Genomic DNA, 19464 nt, shown 5'->3' with positions numbered 1-19464 from the left:
CAGCGGTCGCCGCACAGTATGCCCACAACATGTCTCACAATCATGTCCTTCACAGCACACAGCATGTCACACAGCCTGTTACACAGAGCAGAGCAGGAGAGCCCCCCCCCCCCTGCAGCCCACAGAGAGCAGCTATACTGACAGGGAGCTCAACATTATGCACAGACATGCAGGGTCCCACAGTCCCAGACTGACACCCAAGACAGACAGGTCCCCACACAGAAATACACTTACCATCCAGATGGCGTGGGGAGCCTGCACAAGCGATCAAACCGCTGCACTAAGGACAGGGAGAGTCGCAGCCAGGACGCAGTGGAATTGCGGTGCGAAACCGCATGGCGTCCAGTGAGGTAGCCACCTCACCGCAGCATCCCCGCAGCGGACAGGGATGGGTCGTTCATATTTGCCAGGGAAACCTAGCTGAACGCTCGATGGCAGGCTGGGAAGCCACTGGCCCTGAACCCCGGGTAACCAGGGAGGCCAGCCCGAGACCCAGCACCGCACGATCATCTTCATCAGAAGACCTAACTAGAGCTGAAAGTAAACAGCTAAGTAAAGAAAGAGAAAAAAACTCCAAATAAAATCAAAAAGAGAAAAGAAGCTGAGGCTGAAAAGCCCCAGCACAGGAAACGTCTAACCTACTCCTGAGCTAGACAAATGAAACTGAGGTAGGAATGCAGGAAGCAGGAGGGTATTGACTGAGGGGACCACCCCCTGGGGGTGGGGTATGCTAAAAGCTTTGATATTAACATATTCTGTTGTCTAGCCACTCCTACGGAGCAAAGGTCAATAACCCTATTGTGACGAATATGAAGGGGCGGCGACTGTCGGAGGACATAAGAGAAAAAGGGAATTTCATTCAGGTGTTGACCCTCCACCTAACACTGTGTGAAAACAAGTGGGGTGCTTCTTCTCTCACCAATAACCCCTCTGGGTGTGCTAGTCGCTCACCTCAATCTCTCAGGTAATGCGCCTTATCAGAAATCCCAGGGGCTCCTCTCCACTCCTACTATGTTAGTCAAAGAATGGCGGTCTTCAAACTGCCTAGGATGGATCAGCCTCCTATCCTTTCCCGATGGTCAGCGGATCTCAAAATTAAAGAGCTCAAAATAGTGCAATATACCGTATGAAATCTACTTTATTTCAAATGAATTAAAAAAACTCACATGTATTCCTCAAATACTGCGCATTAGGCAAACAACAGGGTAGGTCGCGGTCCTCACTTCCGTGTTCATGCGTCACTTCCGGTTTAGCGTCCCTACGCGTTAGGCCACTTCCGCTCACGTGGCTTCTTCAGGGGATCCATGCGCTGAAGGACCACTGCTGACACAGACAACCTAGAAACCAAAGGGAGCCACATCCAGCGAGCCATCACAGGCAAACTGCAGCCCCTGGACCAACTGGTCCACCAACTCCACAAAGGCAGGGGAAGCAGTGCCCTGGCGTAAAAGTTTAGCCCCCTCAGTCAGAGTCTGGGACACCAGGGCAATTGTAAACACCGGCCTAAGAACCGAACCACCAGCCACAGTAAACATATGGCAGGTCAAAACCAAGGCTCTCCTGTCAAACGGCTCTTTAAAAGCCAGGGACTACTCCGCCGGGATCAAAGTGGATATGTTCAACCTGGAAACCGGAGAGTCCACTACAGGCATGAACGTCCACTTTTTCAGCAGGGAATCCTCAAAAGGATATCGTCTAGCAAAACGCTTGGGAACCACAAGAGTGCGTTTTTGGCAACCCCACTGATTTGCGACAATTTTGTCAAAGTAAGCAGGAAAAGGAAACAACCTGGACCGCTATCATTGCAGTCAGGGATTGTTGGGACCCGGAGGGCCCCACAGCCTCTGAGAGGGGACCAGATGGCGAAGCTATCAGGGGAGTCTGATTAATAGTTAGACCTGTTGCATGTGTCCATGTGTGATTCATCTGGGCTGAGGGAGTATCCCCACTGTATCCAATAGGGGAGCCTGTTGGAAAGTGGAGGAAACTCAGCCAGTGACACACAGGCTTTTGTAACTATCTCCCAGTGGTTGGCACAAACAGTGGTGCATCCTGGGATACTTTATAAAAGCTAAGGGCACATGTGACAGGGTGTCTTTGGTCGCAGAGACAGGTTAAAGAAGGAGGGTGACATTTGTCTCTCCTTCTGCTGCTGTGGATGGTTGTCACAGGCGGTCGGCCTTGTGAGCCAGGAGTGTGGTGCTGAGCCAGGAGGTCCAGTGTACGCTGACTAGTGGAGTTGGAGGCAGAGCAACCTTGGGAAAAACAGTGTCTGTGAGTACTGGGAAGCTTGCCGGGGCTCTGCTCAGGAAGGGGACCACTCCAGTGGAGAGTCAGTGGACAGGTGTCAGCACACACAGCAAGTGAGAAAGGGGGTGCCAAGTTAGAACCCTGAAGAGTAATTCAAGCAGGAACACATTATCTATCTTTACTTCAGTGGCAAGGTGAAACAGCGGCCTTGCTGCACACTACAGCTAGTTGTCCTCAAGATTGTGCATAGTTCATAGTTGGAGTATCCCACTTATCCCTTCTCCTATCCCAGTTCCAAATAAAAACACAAAAACCAACATCCCCTGGATTGATTATTGACTGAGCCAAGGACTTTCAATGCTATTTGTCTGCTATCAGTTGCTAAGGGTAACCAAGGGGAATCCAGAAAGCGTAATTCTCAGCAGTCCTTTAGGGGGCAGTGCTACACATGAGTTAAAAGGGACACCGAAAAAGTGATTAACACTGCAATGAAACCCCACCCACCATGCCGGCGGCACCACAGGTCCCAGCACAGAACACTACTTCTGCTACAGCAGAGAGAGAGGTATAGAAAAAAAAAACACCCCACAAGGACTCACCAACACTGATCAGGCCCTGAAATAGTGCCAAGTTACTGCACACAATGTGGCGATCAGGAAGAGAAAGATCCAGGAGTCGGCACTGGGGGATAAGGAGGGGCTCCCACCACTGAAATCACTGCCCATATAGCTTCAAAAACATGGTCACCACTATTTTCAATGGGAAAACACAGGAAAATGGCCGCCAAGCTACAAAAACACAGCCAGACCAGGCTACAAGAAAATGGCGGCTCCCAGGACCTAGGGGGACCCCAAAAAGGCAAACCCAGTAGGAAGGGGGGCCCTGGCAGGAGTCCCCCCCCAGGACACTCCCCCCAAAACCGATCGTTCGGCCACCCGCGGCGCGCCCCCCCCAGGCCCTGTCCACAGCTTGACACCCCAAACGGACCTGAAAAGGTAGGTCCACTGTAATGGAATCCGATGACCCACACTGTACTTGTGGTCTTTCATCAGTATATGGCTTCCTCCCAGTCATGAACATAGATATCAAATTCCAGCCGCCGTCATACAAAGCTAGCCTGACACTTAGTTTGTATACTGGAAACAAGTAACTCCATTATTAAACAAGAAACAGACTTTTATACATTTAAGAAGTAGATCAATCACTACATGATTATTTACCCAGAACATCACACAATGGTTAGATAACGAGGTACAGCTGACTCATGGCTAATCCAAATTAACATGCTAATTAACTCAGTACACTTAAGCCAGCCTGGAAGACCAGACTGCCGACACCAAGGCTAAAACAAGATACAATACACATATCATAGTGTAAATACTGATAAATACTAATTTACAATGCGTATAAGACAGGTGTTTGAGCTGATGACATGCATCTGTTACAAGTCTGACCAACTAAAACAGGCCAAACCATTAATTTATCTGTCACATAGTTTTTTCACTCTCAGTGACGGTGCGTACCGTGGCATATCTTCCCCCCAAAAGGTAGACTAACCAGGTACCAGACCATTCGGTCTGTGCCTGAGTTAGTCGGGTAACAAGTCCCAAAGAGTCAATCCATCATGGCAGCTTCCCTGACAAAGTTCCATATAGTTTGTAAGTTTGCCAATGGGGAGGGGGGAGCTAGGTGTAGGCAGATGGGGGTTAAAAGTCCGCAGGGGACCCCGAAACATGGGGGGGACGCTGCATGGGATGGAGGGGAACACGGGGGTCCGATCATCCCAGGGAGAGACCCACGTCCACCCCAAAAACCTCCAGGGGAATAGGGGGGACAACTACTTACCATACCAGGAACCAGGGGGCACCGCTCTGGACAGACAACCTCTCCACTGGAATGGGGGTGCTGTCAGCCTGGAGGAACGCTGAACCTCAGGCCGAGACCAGGTCGTATGAGCCCTTGCGAGATGTTTAACTCGCAGGCCAGCCCCCGTCAAGTGGGGCTATGTCACGGCCAACCTAGTGCGGAGCTGAGGCCTGCATGCGCTTGATGGCCACACTGGGGGGACCCTCTGGATCTAGTAGATATCCAGTCCGTCACCAAGTCTAGCAGTTGATTGTAGTTCTCACAGGAACAGAAAATAACAAAATAGGAAAAAATTCCAATTAAAAAAAAAAAAAATGCTAAGACCAGAGATCACATCAAGGGAGTGCCGATAGCTGAGAGTGGGATTATACCCCCTGGGACTGCCCCATAGGTGTAGTCAAGTTTTTTCCTGTCTAGTGTCCTACTTTTGTAGGGGGCAGTAAAACCCAATGGTCAAGAAAATCAGAAGCTTTGTCAAAGAACGAAAGAAAAATTAATTTTACATCTATCATTTTGGGGCCCAAGACCAGCAAGACTCATCCTGGTTGTCACTAAAAGCAGCTAACAGCTTACCCATCATGGTGAAAGAGGTCACGTGGGTGAGGATCCAAATATTTGAATATTTACAGTAAATAGTAGAACAAGTTGGAGTAGTGGTCACCCACTGCCCAGTTGTGTCCTTGGTACCCATGGTCCTGAACATGAATGTCCTAAAGAGTCTGGACTTGCCTCCCCTGCTGGTGGAGGAGGAACGGGTGAGCACAACTGGAGTTGTGGCTTGAGGGCAGTGTGATTCAATGTGATACAGGCCTAAGAAGCCCACCAAAGGCAGGCAAGGCGGCAGCTGGATAGGATGGGTATTGTTTGCATGCTACCGAAGCAGAAGCTACTTTTGGCCCACCTTCAAGAAGTCATTTGGTCCTTGCTCATCGGGGATCCACAAAAAGCTACAGGGTGCCACCGTTATTGTAGAACCCTGCAGGCCTTAAGATGATAGGGGTGTGGCTAATAGCTCACACCCTATCCAAGGTTCACTGCGGCCGGATGCTGATCCAGCTCATCAACCTAGGAACAGCCTCTGTCCTGCTGCAGAGCCCCAGGATCCTTCCAGATTTTTTTTTTGCAGAAAAACCACATTTAGGCTGTATCACATTTACAAATTCATACAAAGTACATAAATATAATGCATACTGTACACCAGAAAACTAAAAAGTAAGTGGGTATAATTTTTACACTAAGGATGTGTTTTGTGATTGTTCCCGCACAGACATTTTGGCTGATCACAGTTGTATCTTCCATAAAGTTTTCAGAACTAATGGTGGCGTCCAGGAATGGGCTTCTAGCGTCATCATCCTCTAGGGCGGCAGCGGGATGCCTCCGTTTCTCCAGTAGGGAGAACTGGTGTAGGCGGTCTTGTTGGCCTGAGTCTTCTGCTGCATGAAGTTGGGCTGACTGCGCTGGCCGGAGACACCCTGTCCAACCTGCTGGAGGTAGTGATGGAGCAGCTGGGAGTGAGGCTGCTGATGAGCAGGTAGAATATGAAGGAAGGGAGCAGGGGCGTAGCCGGCAGCAATCTGCTGTGGTTGCACCAATGTTGTGGCAGGGGCCGGAGACACAGAATCGGCACGGCCGAACTCTGCTACATCACCTGAGTATGGGTTGCTTGCAAGTCCTCCATCTTGGCCTGTCAGCGTTGCTGGCGCAGTAAATGTGATCCCATAGTAATCCATCGGTAATCTGGACTGAAGCATCTGGAGATCATCATAGCCATAGATTGGGTACGCAGGCAGGAGGCTTCCAGGTCCAACAATGTACTGGTTGTGCAAGAGAGGAGGGACGCCCTGTGGGAGGTTTGGAGGTGCTTTTCCCAAAGACACTAACGGAGCAGTCCGAGTGGTGGCAGCAACAGCGGCAGGCACACTTACACTGGGAACCTTTAGGCCTAAACTGTTCATAGAATTCATACTGCTGGCCATACTGACAGCTGAAGAGGTGGTGCTTGTGGCTGACGTTGGCGCTGTTGAGAAGGTTGTGCTAGGCTGGAGCATGACCGTGCTCTCCACACTTGTGTGCGTATGGGGAAACTGCTAAGGACAGTACTGATGCTGCAGGAAGGCTGTTCTGGTGCCCAGACAAAGTACTGTTTAGCTGTGAAAGAGAGATATTTGAGAGGTCACTTGGCTGTGACAAGTTAGACAGCGACACAGCTGACGTGTGCTGAGATTTAGAAGGAAGGAGAGAGGATGTGGTGGAGTGCGGACTGGATCCTACAGACGTCAGGCACTAGGAATTCTCAGACTTCGCAGACAGGAAAGAAGAAGCAATGTTTAAAGACACTTGTGCCCGAATTCCATTTTGTCCATTCGTGACTGGAACCACTTCCATGGCTGTCATGGAGCTTTGGTAACCTATTCTGCTGTGCATGGACGTCTGGTCATAGGAGGAAGTGGAAGATGAGGAGATGGTGACTGGACTGGCACTCTGTGGGGAGGTGTTGTGGCTAGAAGTGGTGATGACAGATGCCGTATAGCTTTGCTCCTGCACAGTACTAGATATTGACAGTGAGGTGTTCAGAGATTCACTTATTGTTTTAGAATACAAGTTACTGGGTGTCTGGCTTCCATTGTCTGGCTTCCAATGTCAGGACTCTGGTAAAGGGGGCTCTGAACCAAATTCCAGGGCTCCAAACTGCACGTTCAATCCAGTAACATCAGCCGATTCTGACATCTCTACTGCAGATGCAAGAGTCTTCGAAGTAGGCGGTATCCTCTGTTTCTGCAGTTTGATGGGTTTGCTGGGCGGACATGGCCTGGGAGTCCAGTAGCAGACTGGGCAGCTGCAGCATTTTGCCCACAGAGGTAGTGCTGTCCACCAGAGACATCTCGCGCAGCTTTTCCTGTGAAGAGAAGGTCTCCAGTCCGGGAGGCTGGACAGGCACTGGCTGCATCTGGTGCTGCTGCTGCTGCTGTCGCTGGGCAGGCTGGCTGAGCACAGGTGAGGGCTCTGGTTGGGATTTGAAATCGAACTGACTGAGGAAAGATGACTGTGGTGCTGAAGGCTTAATGTCCCAGGAAGAAGAAGGTGTTGCACTACTGCCACTTTGCTGAGAATTCTGGGTAGAGAACTGCCCCCAATTCAGGACTCTTTAGCTGTTCCAATATTTGGGAACCAGCGGAATTTGTCAGTTTTGATGTTCCAAGCTCGCCAAACCCAGACCCGAGCACAGAAGACGGGCTCTGAGGAGTGTATCTGTTAACTGCGCTGCAGCTGCTAGCCGTGGATGTCATCTGAGAGCTATGCTGAGAATTTGTGAACACCAGGGCCTGACCAAAGTTTTGCTGTGATGTGGACTCAAAACCAGCAGATTCTGTTTCAGTGCTGTTTGTCTGTGACTTCTGGAGGAGGGCTACCAAGTCAATGCTCTGTCCTGGGGTGATGTGATTTTCTGCTCTGTCCTGGGGTGATGTGATTTTCTTTAGGAACAGAGGATGCGGTAAAGACCTTTGTTTCAGAAAGATCTTCATTCCAGTCCTCTGCCGTCCATTCCTCAATAGAATTACTCCACGCACCAGTACCATCATCACCGTCGGTCTGGGCCATCTCCCACGTGTCAGATTTTACTCTAAACCCATCATTGGCACTGGGCTCTGTGTAATCTGCAGGATTGAATGTCCCCATGCCTTGCGCAGAAAACTTTCCTGCCCCTCTGCCTCGTCCACGGCCTCCAAATCCTCTTCCACGTCCGCGTCTACCACAATCAGCAGGTCTATCCCCAGGACCACTGTCCACTCTTCTGTTCTTCTGCCCTAAACTCTCTTCCCCGACTCCCACCTCGGCCTCGTCTGTTGGATGTTCCTCTACCACGAGTCACTTCTCTGTCCCCTCTCTTCTCTCTGTTTTCTTTGTTTTCTGAACTTTCTTTGCCGATTTTCTTTTTGTCCTCAACAGTCTCCCAGGAAGTTGTGTCAGAGTTTCCTCAGTGTAGTAAGGTAAGCCTGTGTTACCGAAAAAAGACTCGACAAATTTTAGTGCGAAACATGTTGATCTAACAGCCTGCCTATGCCACTCTTTAGGTGGCGGTATTATTGGGAAATATCCATGTATGATATCTAATGGGTACTATTAATTGGTTTTTAATGTAGTTTTATGCTTGTATACCTTTTCTTGTGTGTGCGTGTGTGTGTGTGTATATATATATATATATATATATATATATATATTTTTTTTTTTTTTATGTCTATCTAATAAAATCATTTTGTTTATCCAATTATACTATGGTCTGTTTCCTATAGTACATGAGGGGTATTACCGTAGTTTTTCTGCGTACAATTTGGGATTTTCACTTTTAGCGGACGGGACAGACACAGTTTTTTCTATATAGTCCTACACATACCACAATACCTAATTTCAAAGAAGGTCCATGAATAAAGAAATGAACTGGTAGGAGATCAGAGGACCCATTTACTAGTTACCTTGAGGGTGGAATTGTAAGATCCTCAAAGACAAAGCTGCCTGATGTGGGCGGAGTCCTGGTTTAGGGGAACCAATCTGCTCATATCTAGTAATAATTTTTTTATTTCTATTTTAGTAGATGGACGTGAGATGAGGAAAACCTCAGAGGATTGTCTCACTTTGTCTCCAGACTGTAAAGTAGAAGATGAGGACATCACACAGTATAGTCCAGGAGAAAACCCGGCTACCTCAAATGTCCATCTGGCACCACACAGTGTAGATGGACCATCGTATTCCTCCTATCCTGAGGAACCTCAGACTGTGAGGGACAGTGCCGAACCATCATATTCCTCTTATACCGAGGAACCTCAGACTGTGAGGAACAGTGCCGTCCTTCCAACAGATAAGAGATTTTCCTGTACTGAGTGCGGGAAATGTTTTTCACTGAAGTCAAATTTTTACAGACATCAGAGATCTCACACAGGGGAGAAGCAGTATTCCTGTCCTGAGTGCGAAAAATGTTTTTCACGAAAGTCCAGTCTTCAAATACATCAGATGCTTCACACAGGAGAGAAGCCATATTGCTGTTCTGAGTGTGGGAAATGTTTTGTACGAAAATCACACCTTGTCACACATAAAAGGCTTCACACGGGGGAAAAGCCATACTCCTGTTCTGTGTGTGGGAAATGTTTTTCAGACAAATCTTTTTATAACAGACATCAGAGATTGCACACACGCGAGGTGCCATATTCCTGTCCTGAGTGTGGAAAATGTTTTTCACATAAGTCTGGTCTTTCTATACATCAGAGATCTCACACAGGGGAGAAGCCACTTTCCTGTCCTGAGTGTGGGAAATTTTTTTCAGACAAGTCCAATCTTAACAGACATCAGAAATTACACACAGGGGAGAAGCCGTATTTTTGTCCCGAGTGCGGGAAATTTTTTTCAGACAAGTCCAATCTTTACATACATCAGAGATTACACACAGGTGAGAAGCCGTATTCCTGTCCTGAGTGCAGGAAATGTTTTTCACAGAGGTCTGATCTTTACAGACATCAGAGAACTCACACGGGGGAGAAGCCGTATTCCTGTCCTGAGTGCGGGAAATGTTTTTCTCAGATGTCTGATCTGTGTAAACATCAGAGATCTCACACAGGCGAGAAGCCGTATTCCTGTCCTGAGTGCGGAAAATGTTTTTCTCAGATATCGGATCTATACAGACATCAAAGATCTCACACGGGGGAGAAGCCGTATTCCTGTCCTGAGTGCGGAAAATGTTTTTCACAGAAGTCCGATCTTTACAGACATCAGAGATTGCACATGAGGGAGAAGCCACTTTCCACTCACCCTCAAGGTGTATTGGTGCCTTGAGTGAGGGAAATGTCTTCTATATGAATGTTGCTGGAAATCACAGCTCTCATGTGGGGAATAAGCACACCCTGGTATACACCTCAGATATACTCCATGGCTGATCTTCATCATGTAAGAAACACTTCATAAGGAGATCAGAGTTCACCAAAGACATGGATGAAGTGTTGTACCGTGTTGGTTATTGATAGCAGTAGAATAAAAATGGAGTCATTAACTTTCATCCATTTTGTAGCTTTTGTAAATTATTTAGAGGTCTAATAAATAAAACTGTTAATCGAATAATCGAATGTTGCATGCATTCCCCCTGCTGTGAGAAATATTAGTAATTTTTTTTTCGTAAGTCCACAAATTATTTATTAGAAAAGAGGTGAAGTTACATGGCCCCAAAGGCCTAGGAATAAACAAAGGGGCAGTGAATACAATCATCAGTAACATCAGATTGTAGAAACCATAATTTAGCATTATAAAGACCTGTAAAATCTGTTGATATTCAAAAACTGTGACAGGGGTGAGCGTCTTGTCTCTTTTGCTAACTTTTTAAAGCTAGTCATGGAAATTACACCAAGTAATAATTGTAGACAGTGTGTATTGAGCTGTAGTCTTGGAACAAAAGAGAGACGGCAAAACAAGCCCCAGAAACTAAAGTATAGGTCATATGTTATTTTAGTCAATGATTTCCTATTGCCATTGGTTCCATCTAGTGGCAATAATGTGGTATCGCTCTAATTTTCCTGATTGAGGTATTTCAGGAAAAATACCTCATTATGACCTCTAGATGGAGCTGACAATCCTAGGAAATTACTGTGTTAACCGCTTCCTGACCACCCGCCGCCTTTTTACAGCGGCAGGGTGGCTCTCCTGCGCAAACCGATGTAGACCTATGTCAGTTGCATGCGGGAAACTAGGGGGCGAGCGCGTACCGCCGCCGGCGCGCTCCCGCACCCACTCGGCAGCGGGGAAGCCGATGCAGCGGGCAGGCGGCTCCAATTGCCGCCTAACAAGCGCAATCGCTCCTCGCTGAGATAGAAGAACGGTCAGCTGTTGTCAACACAGGCACTCTGTGATCATTCCAGAGAGAACGGTCAGCTATGATCCTTCCATATCGGATCACATATCTCTATGGTCATTTCAGAAGCCACGCCCCCCTCAAAGTTAGAATCATTCCCCTAGGCACACATTTAATCCCTTGATCACCCACATCGTTAACCCCTTCCCTGCCAATGGCATTATTACAGTAACAGAGCATATTTTGAGCACTGATTACTGTAGTAATGTCACTGGTCCCCCCCAAAAGTGTCAAAAATGTCAGTTAGGGGTCTGATCTCTCCGCCGCAATGTTGTAGTCCTGCAAAAAAAAATCACCGCCATTACTAGTAAAAAAAAAATAAAAAAAAAAACTATAAAAAATGACATAAATTTTTCCCGTAGTTAGTAGACGCAAAACTTTTGCACAAACCAATCAAAATGCGCTTATTGCATTTTTTTTATCAAAAATATGTAGCAGAAAACAAATTGGCCTAAAATGTTAAAAAAGTCTGAATTTTAAAATTTTTTGGGGAATGTTATATAGCAGAATGTGAAAAATATTGTTTTTTTTTTTTTTTCAGAATTGTCGCTCTGTTTTTGTTTATAGCGCAAAAAATAAAAATCGCATAGGTGATCAAATACCACCAATACAGGGTTTGCATGCCCACGCAATTGTCTGTTAAATTAACACAGTGTCAAATTGCAAAATAGGGCCTGATCAGGAAGGGGGCAAATCCTTCCGGTCTTAAAGTGGTTAAATAAATGATGGCCCAAAATCAGCTGGGCAAATGCTTGTTATGCTCGTCCAACACATTTTCTATTTATAGACCCCGTAGTTTCCTCTGTCAGACATGATTTCATACTAATGTTAATAGTGATACACTCGCGCCACCTCTATAAATATGTGCAGCTACTGACCCAACCTACTAGGTGATACAATTTACTTCAATACGTACTCCTAGCAATAAAACACCTAATGAGTGACCAGCGTTTGCTAATATAATTGTTCTGTGCAAAACAAATATATATTTTATAACAAATGCATGAAAAAGAAAAAAGTTTTTGGCACTGAGCAACTTTTTATTTTATTTTTTTCTTTTCACGACTTTGTTATATTTTTATATTTGAATATACAGCTGCAAGAAAAAGTATGTGAACCCTTTGGAATGATATGGATTTCTGCACAAATTGGTCATAAAATGTGATCTGATCATCATCTAAGTCGCAAAAAAAGACAATCACAGTCTGCTTAAACTAATAACACACAAAGAATGATTGTTGCCATGTTTTTATTGAACACACCATGTAAACATTCACAGTGCAGGTGGAAAAAGTATGTGAACCCCTAGACTAGGGGTGTCAAACTCAATTTCATTGCAGGCCACATCAGCATTATGGTTGCCCTCTAAGGGCCGGCTTTATCTGTAGGATTAAATGTCTAAAGCACCCCATGCCCCCTTACACCCTTACATGCATACCTTCCAACTTTTGAAGTTGAGAATGAGGGACATTTAAGGGGGAGATTGACCTGTGGCGAGTGTAGTGCACCGCGGCGAAAAGCTAGTGTGTTTTAAAAGTAGGAATTGTTAAATTATGATGGGCAGGGGGTACAACCTGGCATCCCCTGTGTGCCTCTACCACTACCCCATTTAGCTACAGAGGCAGCTCCTGGTGGTGTAAACGTACTGCGTCCACAATCCTTTGCTTCACAGCTTCACTCTCTGTTGAAAGTGACCAATTCAAGTGAATGGTGCTGCTCTGCAAGTGCCCCACCCCTGTGTGCAACACACATGGTTGCAGCATGCTAGTGTAGGGCTGAAGTGGTTAAAGCAAAGACAAAGCTAAAACAAGACCTCTTTATCGCCTGTCAAATGTTCTCTGAAAAGCAATCAAAATGTTGATCACTCTTCAGAGTTTTTTTTTACATATTTAACAGCACTAATGTTGGGCTTTGGCAAAATATCATGGGTCTAAACAGTCTCATTTTGGAGACGGAAGAAGGGACTGGGGACAGAGATTCCTTAAGCCCCGTACACACGTACCGATCGTCGTCATACAAACGTTCATCTTTTCTCCCCGGGATGTCGATGTCTGTTGAAAAGTGCAAAGACAGCACAAGAATTTTGTCCGCCGACTTCAGCTGACTGCAGAAGTGATGTCATGTAATGGTTAACTTTCCCTGTGTTTTTTCTTTTCTGAGCATGCCCAGTCTTGCAAATCTGCGGTCTGTCGGCTGATTTCTGTACTGACTGGCGAACAATCGTCCGTTCTGGTGTCGGCATACAAAAATTTTTATGTTTGCAAGAAAGACTCTTGTCCGCAGAATGTGCGCAGACAGCTGTCGGAGGCACCATACTAGCAAGCGTACAATCGGCAGATCTTTCGTCCGCCGACGTTTGTATGACGACGATCGGTACGTGTGTACGGGCCTTTAGTCTCTTTCTCTGCAGCCTCAGCTGTGCTGGACAGTTAATTAATAGAAGGCTCTGGACAGAGGCTTTTGTTAATTCACAAACTAAAGCATAGTAAACACAGTTATGAGTGAACACAGGACTCGATGTATTTGATCGGGACAGGAAGGGCCTGAAAAATATGACATTTCTCTTACGTCCTCCGACAGTCGCCGCCCACTCATACAGTCTTCACCAATGGGTATTGACCTCTTATCCATAGGAGCAAGCTAGGCATAAGACTTGTTAAAAACAAAGCATTTACATAGACACACCTATGGGGGCTGTCCCACTGGTCCAATACCCCCCTGCAATCAGCCATCCCAACTCAGTTTGTCTTCTGCCTAGTTAGGAGTGAGATAGGCTCTCCCTGTGCTGGGGCTACAGTCTCAGCCTTCTTTTTTCTTTATGATTTTATTTCAGGAAATATGTTTTTTTTTTCTTCACATTTACTAGCGGTTTATTTCTCAGCTTTTTAGTTAGTCACTTCTTCAAGATGATGATGGCCTTGCGGAGCTGGGAGTCGGACTGGTCGTCCTGGGTTTCCAGGACAGAGGGCCTTATGGAATCCCAGCTCGCCATTGAGCGTTTAGCAGGCTATGTGTTCGTCCTGGCCTTGCAAATGACCCATCCCTGCCCTCAGGGATGCAAGCCTGCGAGGTGGCTACTTCGCCTGGACGTCTCCCCACCGTTCTCCGTGCACTGTTAGCATCCTGCGTTTTTTGGCTGATGGCACCCCTGCCATCTGAGGGTGGGCGGTTTCCCGTTGATGAGAGGCACCCCACACCATCGGGTACAGGTAAGTATATTCTGTGTGGGGCCTCTGTCTGGGGCTGGCAGTCCTGTGTGTCTGTGTTATCCCCTCATGTCTGTGCGTTTTTGGGCTCCCTGATCCCGGTCCCTGCAGGGTTTTTTTCTCACAGCCTGTGTGCTGTGGGGGTCCCTCTCCTGTGTCACTTTAGGGTGCTTTTTTGAGGTACAGACACGTGTGGCGACCGCTGCGGGGTTAAACACTGCCGGTCCGCCATTTTAGGTGTGGGCAGCATGTCTGGCTTCACTGTGGGGGCTTATACAGCATTGTATGTGGTGTGTTTTGGCGCTTGCGGTGCCATCTTGTGTGTGGCAAAACGCTCGTTCCGAGCACATGTCCGCGGCCATTTTCCCGAAGCCTCCTATTACTTTCTACAGGCAACCATTTTTCCTTGGCCTGCAGTCTCAGTTCAGTCTCTTGCGGTGACATCACTTCATCCTTCGGCACAGAAGAGATCGGCTGCGGTGGTAACACTTGTGGGGGTCTGTCTGCTGTCCTTTTTTTGTGTGCAAATACTTCTGGCTATCAGTTTATCCTGCTCAGGGGTCTGTTTGTCACAGTCTTGTAGCGGTGTGCTGCGGAGGTCCGCGGCGCGTTTAAAGGGCCAGTACCTTAAAAAAAAAAAAAACTTTTTTACTATGGAATCTCAGGACAGCAAATTTCCCACAGCCTTAGTGGGGGATTCAGGTTCCTCTGAATCTTCTGCTCTGTCTACTTTGTCTGCTGCAGTGGCGACTTTGGTGTCCAAAGTGGATATTCTGATGACTGAACATGCTGACAGAAAAAGGCCTCGTTTTTCCTTGTCTTCTGATTCTGAATCTGATATGGTTGCCGTAGGTGGCGTGCCCCTTGAAGGGTCTCGCTCTTCTCTGTCTGAGGGGGAGGCAGAGGTTGCAGGGGTGGATGATTCACCCCCTGGGACGGCCAAGGACCGCGCAGCTATGGATGTGCTAATTCTTGCCATTAAGGAAACACTACATTTAGAGGATGAGCCCAATCCTCCGGGCATTGTGTCCTCTTTTGGTACACACAGGACCCGCAAGGCAGCGCAGGTGTTCCCTTGCCCCGCTGAGTTTTACGCTACTGTGAATGATCAATGGCATCATTTAAAACCCACCTTTGTGGTGCCTAAGAGGTTTCAACTTCTTTATCCCTTTGCGTCTCCTACGGATTCGCGCTGGTGTGTGGCCCCTCAGGTGGATCACACTGTGGCCAGATTAAACAAGGCCACTCTGGTACCCACCGAAGATTCTCCGGTGTTTAGGGATGCTACGGATAGGAGGAAGGAATCCCTTGCCCGCCATGCCTACACGGTGGCGGGTTCCCTGCTGAAGCCTATTTTCGCCTCTGTCATGGCGGCTCAGGCTGTGGCGGATTGGACCAAGCTGCTAAGACACACCCTCATGGCTGATTCTGCTCCCCCTACTACCGTGGCGATGGTGGACCAGATCTATCAAGGAGTCATGTATTTGTGCGATGCGGCCTTGAATGAGGCCCCATTAGCTGCGCGCCTGTCCAGTGTCGCAGTGATTAACCGTCGCCTGATATGGTTGAAAAGCTGGTCGGCTGACCAGACTTCAAGGAACACGGTGGCTGACATCCCCTATGCGGGGGTTTCGCCTGTTTGGGGAATCCCTGGATGAATTGGTAAAAGGGGACACTGGGGGCAAGAGCACTCTGCTGCACCAGAATCCTAAGGGCAAGTTTTTCCACGGTAAGCGGGGCCCTCCTTTAAACCAAATCAGGGGTCCTTTCATGCCTTCAAGGCACAGAACAAGGGGAAACTCTTCAATGGCCAGGGTGGCCAGAGAAAGCCCTGGGCGGGCAAACCTAAATCCGGCCAAACTGGTGCGGCAGCCCAGTCCGCCTCTGCCTGATGGGGCGCCCTCACCCTTTTCAGGGGTGGGGGGACGTTTGCGTGGTTTCCTCCAACCTTGGTTGCTCCGAATTCCAGACAGGTGGGATCAGGAAATCATTCGATCAGGTTACAAGATCGAATTCCTTTCGCGGACGGCGGACAGATTCTTTCCCCTCAAATCTTCATTTGACCCCAGGGCAGTTACAGGACCTGCATCAGGCGGTGCAAGATCTCCTCGTCCAGGGGGTGATCGTCCCGGTGCCTCACTGGGACAGGTTTCAGGGGTTTTACTCGAATCTGTCCACTGTGCCCAGAAAGGAGGGCAAGGTCCGTCCTATTCTGTTCCGCATGGAATCGCTTTGCTCAGTGGTAGCCTCCCTGGGTCCAGGCGAATTCCTGGCCTCTATCGACCTGAAGGATGCGTATCTACACATCCCCATTTTTGAGGGGCATCAGAGGTACCTCCGATTCGCTATCACGGAGGAACATTATCAGTTTGTGGCGTTACCTTTCGGTCTCGCTTCGGCTCCAAGGTTGTTTACCAAAGTGCTGGCTCCCGTTCTGGGCCTGTTACGGGCACAGGGCATCACGGTCTTGGGATATCTGGATGATCTCCTGTTAAGATCGAGTGCCAGCCAGAGCCTGCTGCGCGATCTGTCCACTACAGTTCAGACGCTTCAGGAGTTCAGATGGACCATCAACGTGCAGAAGTCGACCTTGTCTCCTTCGGTTCGTCTCCCATATTTGGGAATGGTTCTGGACTCTGCTCAAGTGAAGGTGTTTCTGCCGGAGGACAAGCTCCGGACCCTGCAGAACGAGGTCGGGTCCCTCAGGGACGAGTTCTTGTCGCTCAGGACCTGTATGCGGTCCCTGGGATTGATGGTGTCCGCCTTGGAGGCGATACCGTTTGCACAGTTTCACACAAGGTCTCTCCAAGCGGAGATCCTGGGCAGATGGGACAGGCTCCCTCAGTCCTTGGACCTGAGAGTGTCTCTGAGTCACCAAACCAGAATGGATCTTCTGTGGTGGCTTCAGTCCCCGGGTGTGGCGGACGGAAAATCCTTCCGGCTGTTGCTGTGGACAGTACTTACCACGGATGCCAGCCTGTCGGGCTGGGGTGGAGTCCTGGGCAACCTGTCTGCCCAGGGCACTTGGTCGGTGGAGGAATCCTCACTCCCCATAAACATATTGGAATTGAGAGCGATCAGGCTGTGCCTGCTCCATTGGTCGGATCGTCTTCAGGGCCGCCCTGTACAGGTGTACACGGACAATGCCACTGCGGTGGCTTACATCAATCACCAAGGGGGCACCAGGAGTGCCCGGGCAGCTCAGGAAGTGACCAGTATTCTGTCTTGGGCTGAGACTCCTGTCCCGGCAATATCGACAGTTCACATTCCGGGTGTAGAGAATTGGCAGGCCGATTATCTGAGCCGCCAGACCCTGGACCAGGGGGAATGGTCCCTGCACCCGGAGGTATTTCAAATGCTGTATGCGAAATGGGGATCCCCGGATGTGGATCTGTTTGCATCTCGGCTAAACCACAAGGTGGAAAGACGCCTCGGATGCGCTGGTGGTGCCTTGGCATCAGTATCATGCCTTTCCTCCGATTCAGTTGTTGTCCAGGTTCTTTCGGAGGTTGGCCTCGGAACCAAAATTGGTGATTCGGGTGGCGCCGGACTGGCCACACCGGTCCTGGTACGCGGACATCGTTCACCTGGCCGTCGAGCCTCCATGGCGGCTACCAATGCGAGAAGATCTACTGTCTCAGGGACCGATCTTCCATCCTGCTTTACAGTCGCTGGCTTTAACGGCATGGCTGTTGAAAGCCAGGTCCTGAGAGACAGGGGTCTCTCCTCAGAGGTCATTCCTACCTTACTCAAGGCTAGGAAAGCCTTGTCTGGTAAGATTTATTACCGTACATGGAAAGCTTATTTTGCCTGGTGTGAGTCCAGGGGCTTCTCTCCTCATTCTTACTCGGTGGCGAGAGTGTTGGCTTTCCTTCAGTCTGGTGTGCACCAGCGCCTTGCGTTGGCCACGATTAAGGGCCAGGTATCTGCACTGGCTGTTCTTTTCCAGCGCCCCGTGGCGTCTGATTCTTTGATTTGCACCTTCATTCAAGGTGTGCGCCACTTGGCCCCTCCTCGAAGGGAGCCCTTACCTCCATGGGACTTGAACTTGGTTCTGTCCGTGTTACAACGTTCCCCGTTTGAAAACATCAGGGAAATCTCGTTAACTCTGCAGTCTAAAAAGGTTGCCTTTCTGGTGGCGATCACTTCTGCTCGCAGAGTGTCGGAGTTTGCGGCCTTGTCTTGCCGCTCCCCTTACCTGGCGGTTCATAGGGATAAGGTGGTCTTGCGACCTAATCCGTCCTTTCTTCCAAAGGTGGTTTCTGATTTTCACCTTAATGAGGACATTGTTTTGCCTTCGCTCTGTGCGAATCCTAAGCATCCTAAGGAGGTTGCTTTGCATTCCTTGGATGTTGTCAGGGCGATCAGGGTTTATCTGTCGTCGACTGAATCCTTTCGGAAATCGGATTCTCTCTTTGTCCTTCCTGAGGGACCTCGGAAAGGTATGGCTGCGTCTGCGGCGACCATTTCAAAATGGATCAGACAGACAATTGTACAGGCCTATTCATTGAGGGAATGGGTACCGCCCTTCCCTGTCAAGGCGCACTCTACCAGAGCGGTGAGTGCGTCCTGGGCCTTCCGGCATCAGGCTTCGGTGGCCCAGGTGTGTAAGGCTGCGACTTGAACGTCAGTGCACACCATTTCCAAATTCTATAAAATTGATGTTCTGGCATCAGCTGATGCCTCCTTTGGCCGCAAGGTTCTCTGTGCAGCAGTACCGTAAGGGGACCCTGGTTTTATTGCGGGTCCCTGGCTGTTGGGGTTGTTTATCCCCTTGGTTATTTGCTTTCCTGGGTTCTTTGCTCCTGTTGAGCTTTTTTGTTACCCAGAGGGTCACCTTTCTGTTCATGTAAGGTTCCTTTCTCTGTTGTGGGTACTGCGTTGCCTTTCTGATGGTTGCGTGTCCCACCCCTCATGTCTACACTGCTTTGGGACATCCCATTGGTGAAGACTGTGAGTGGGCGGCGACTGTCGGAGGACGTAAGAGAAAACTGAATTTTTGTAAAATCTTACTGTAAAATTCCTTTCTCTGAGTCCTCCGACAGTCGCCGCCCCCGCCCCTCTTTTTGGGGTTCTTGGACTCTAACTGCTTGCTACCAAACTGAGTTGGGATGGCTGATTGCAGGGGGGTATTGGACCAGTGGGACAGCCCCCATTGGTGTGTCTATGTAAATGCTTTGTTTTTAACAAGTCTTATGCCTAGCTTGCTCCTATGGATAAGAGGTCAATACCCATTGGTGAAGACTGTATGAG

General features: G+C 48.6%; 3 protein-coding genes and 1 pseudogene across 4 annotated transcripts in view; 2 read left to right on the top strand and 2 right to left on the bottom strand.

Moving 5' to 3' along the window:
- The window catches only part of LOC309550686 (uncharacterized protein), an 801473-nt gene that overhangs the window by 509004 nt on the left and 273005 nt on the right, over positions 1-19464 (bottom strand). The window lies entirely within an intron of this gene.
- Positions 1-19464, top strand: part of LOC309549964 (uncharacterized protein) — a gene marked incomplete at its 3' end in the record, with an annotated part of 180661 nt that overhangs the window by 24652 nt on the left and 136545 nt on the right. The gene's annotated exons all lie outside the window — the stretch shown is intronic.
- LOC309550702 (uncharacterized protein) overlaps positions 1-19464 on the top strand; it is a 975511-nt gene that overhangs the window by 851990 nt on the left and 104057 nt on the right. Inside the window, exon 7 of the mRNA XM_082251036.1 lies at positions 8705-9698. Coding sequence (XP_082107162.1) covers positions 8705-9698 — 994 coding nt within the window. The remainder of the gene's footprint in view (positions 1-8704; positions 9699-19464) is intronic.
- Positions 5472-8155, bottom strand: LOC309549968 (ubiquitin-associated protein 2-like; annotated as a pseudogene). The gene is made up of 3 exons: positions 8149-8155; positions 7600-8091; positions 5472-7565 (listed from the first exon to the last, which is right to left on the bottom strand). The product of its transcript is annotated as a ubiquitin-associated protein 2-like (transcript).

This window comes from Pelophylax lessonae, assembly GCF_965119305.1.
Source record: "Pelophylax lessonae genome assembly, chromosome: 3".
NCBI lineage: Eukaryota > Metazoa > Chordata > Amphibia > Anura > Ranidae > Pelophylax > Pelophylax lessonae.
This window is presented reverse-complemented; position numbering and strand designations above follow the sequence as displayed.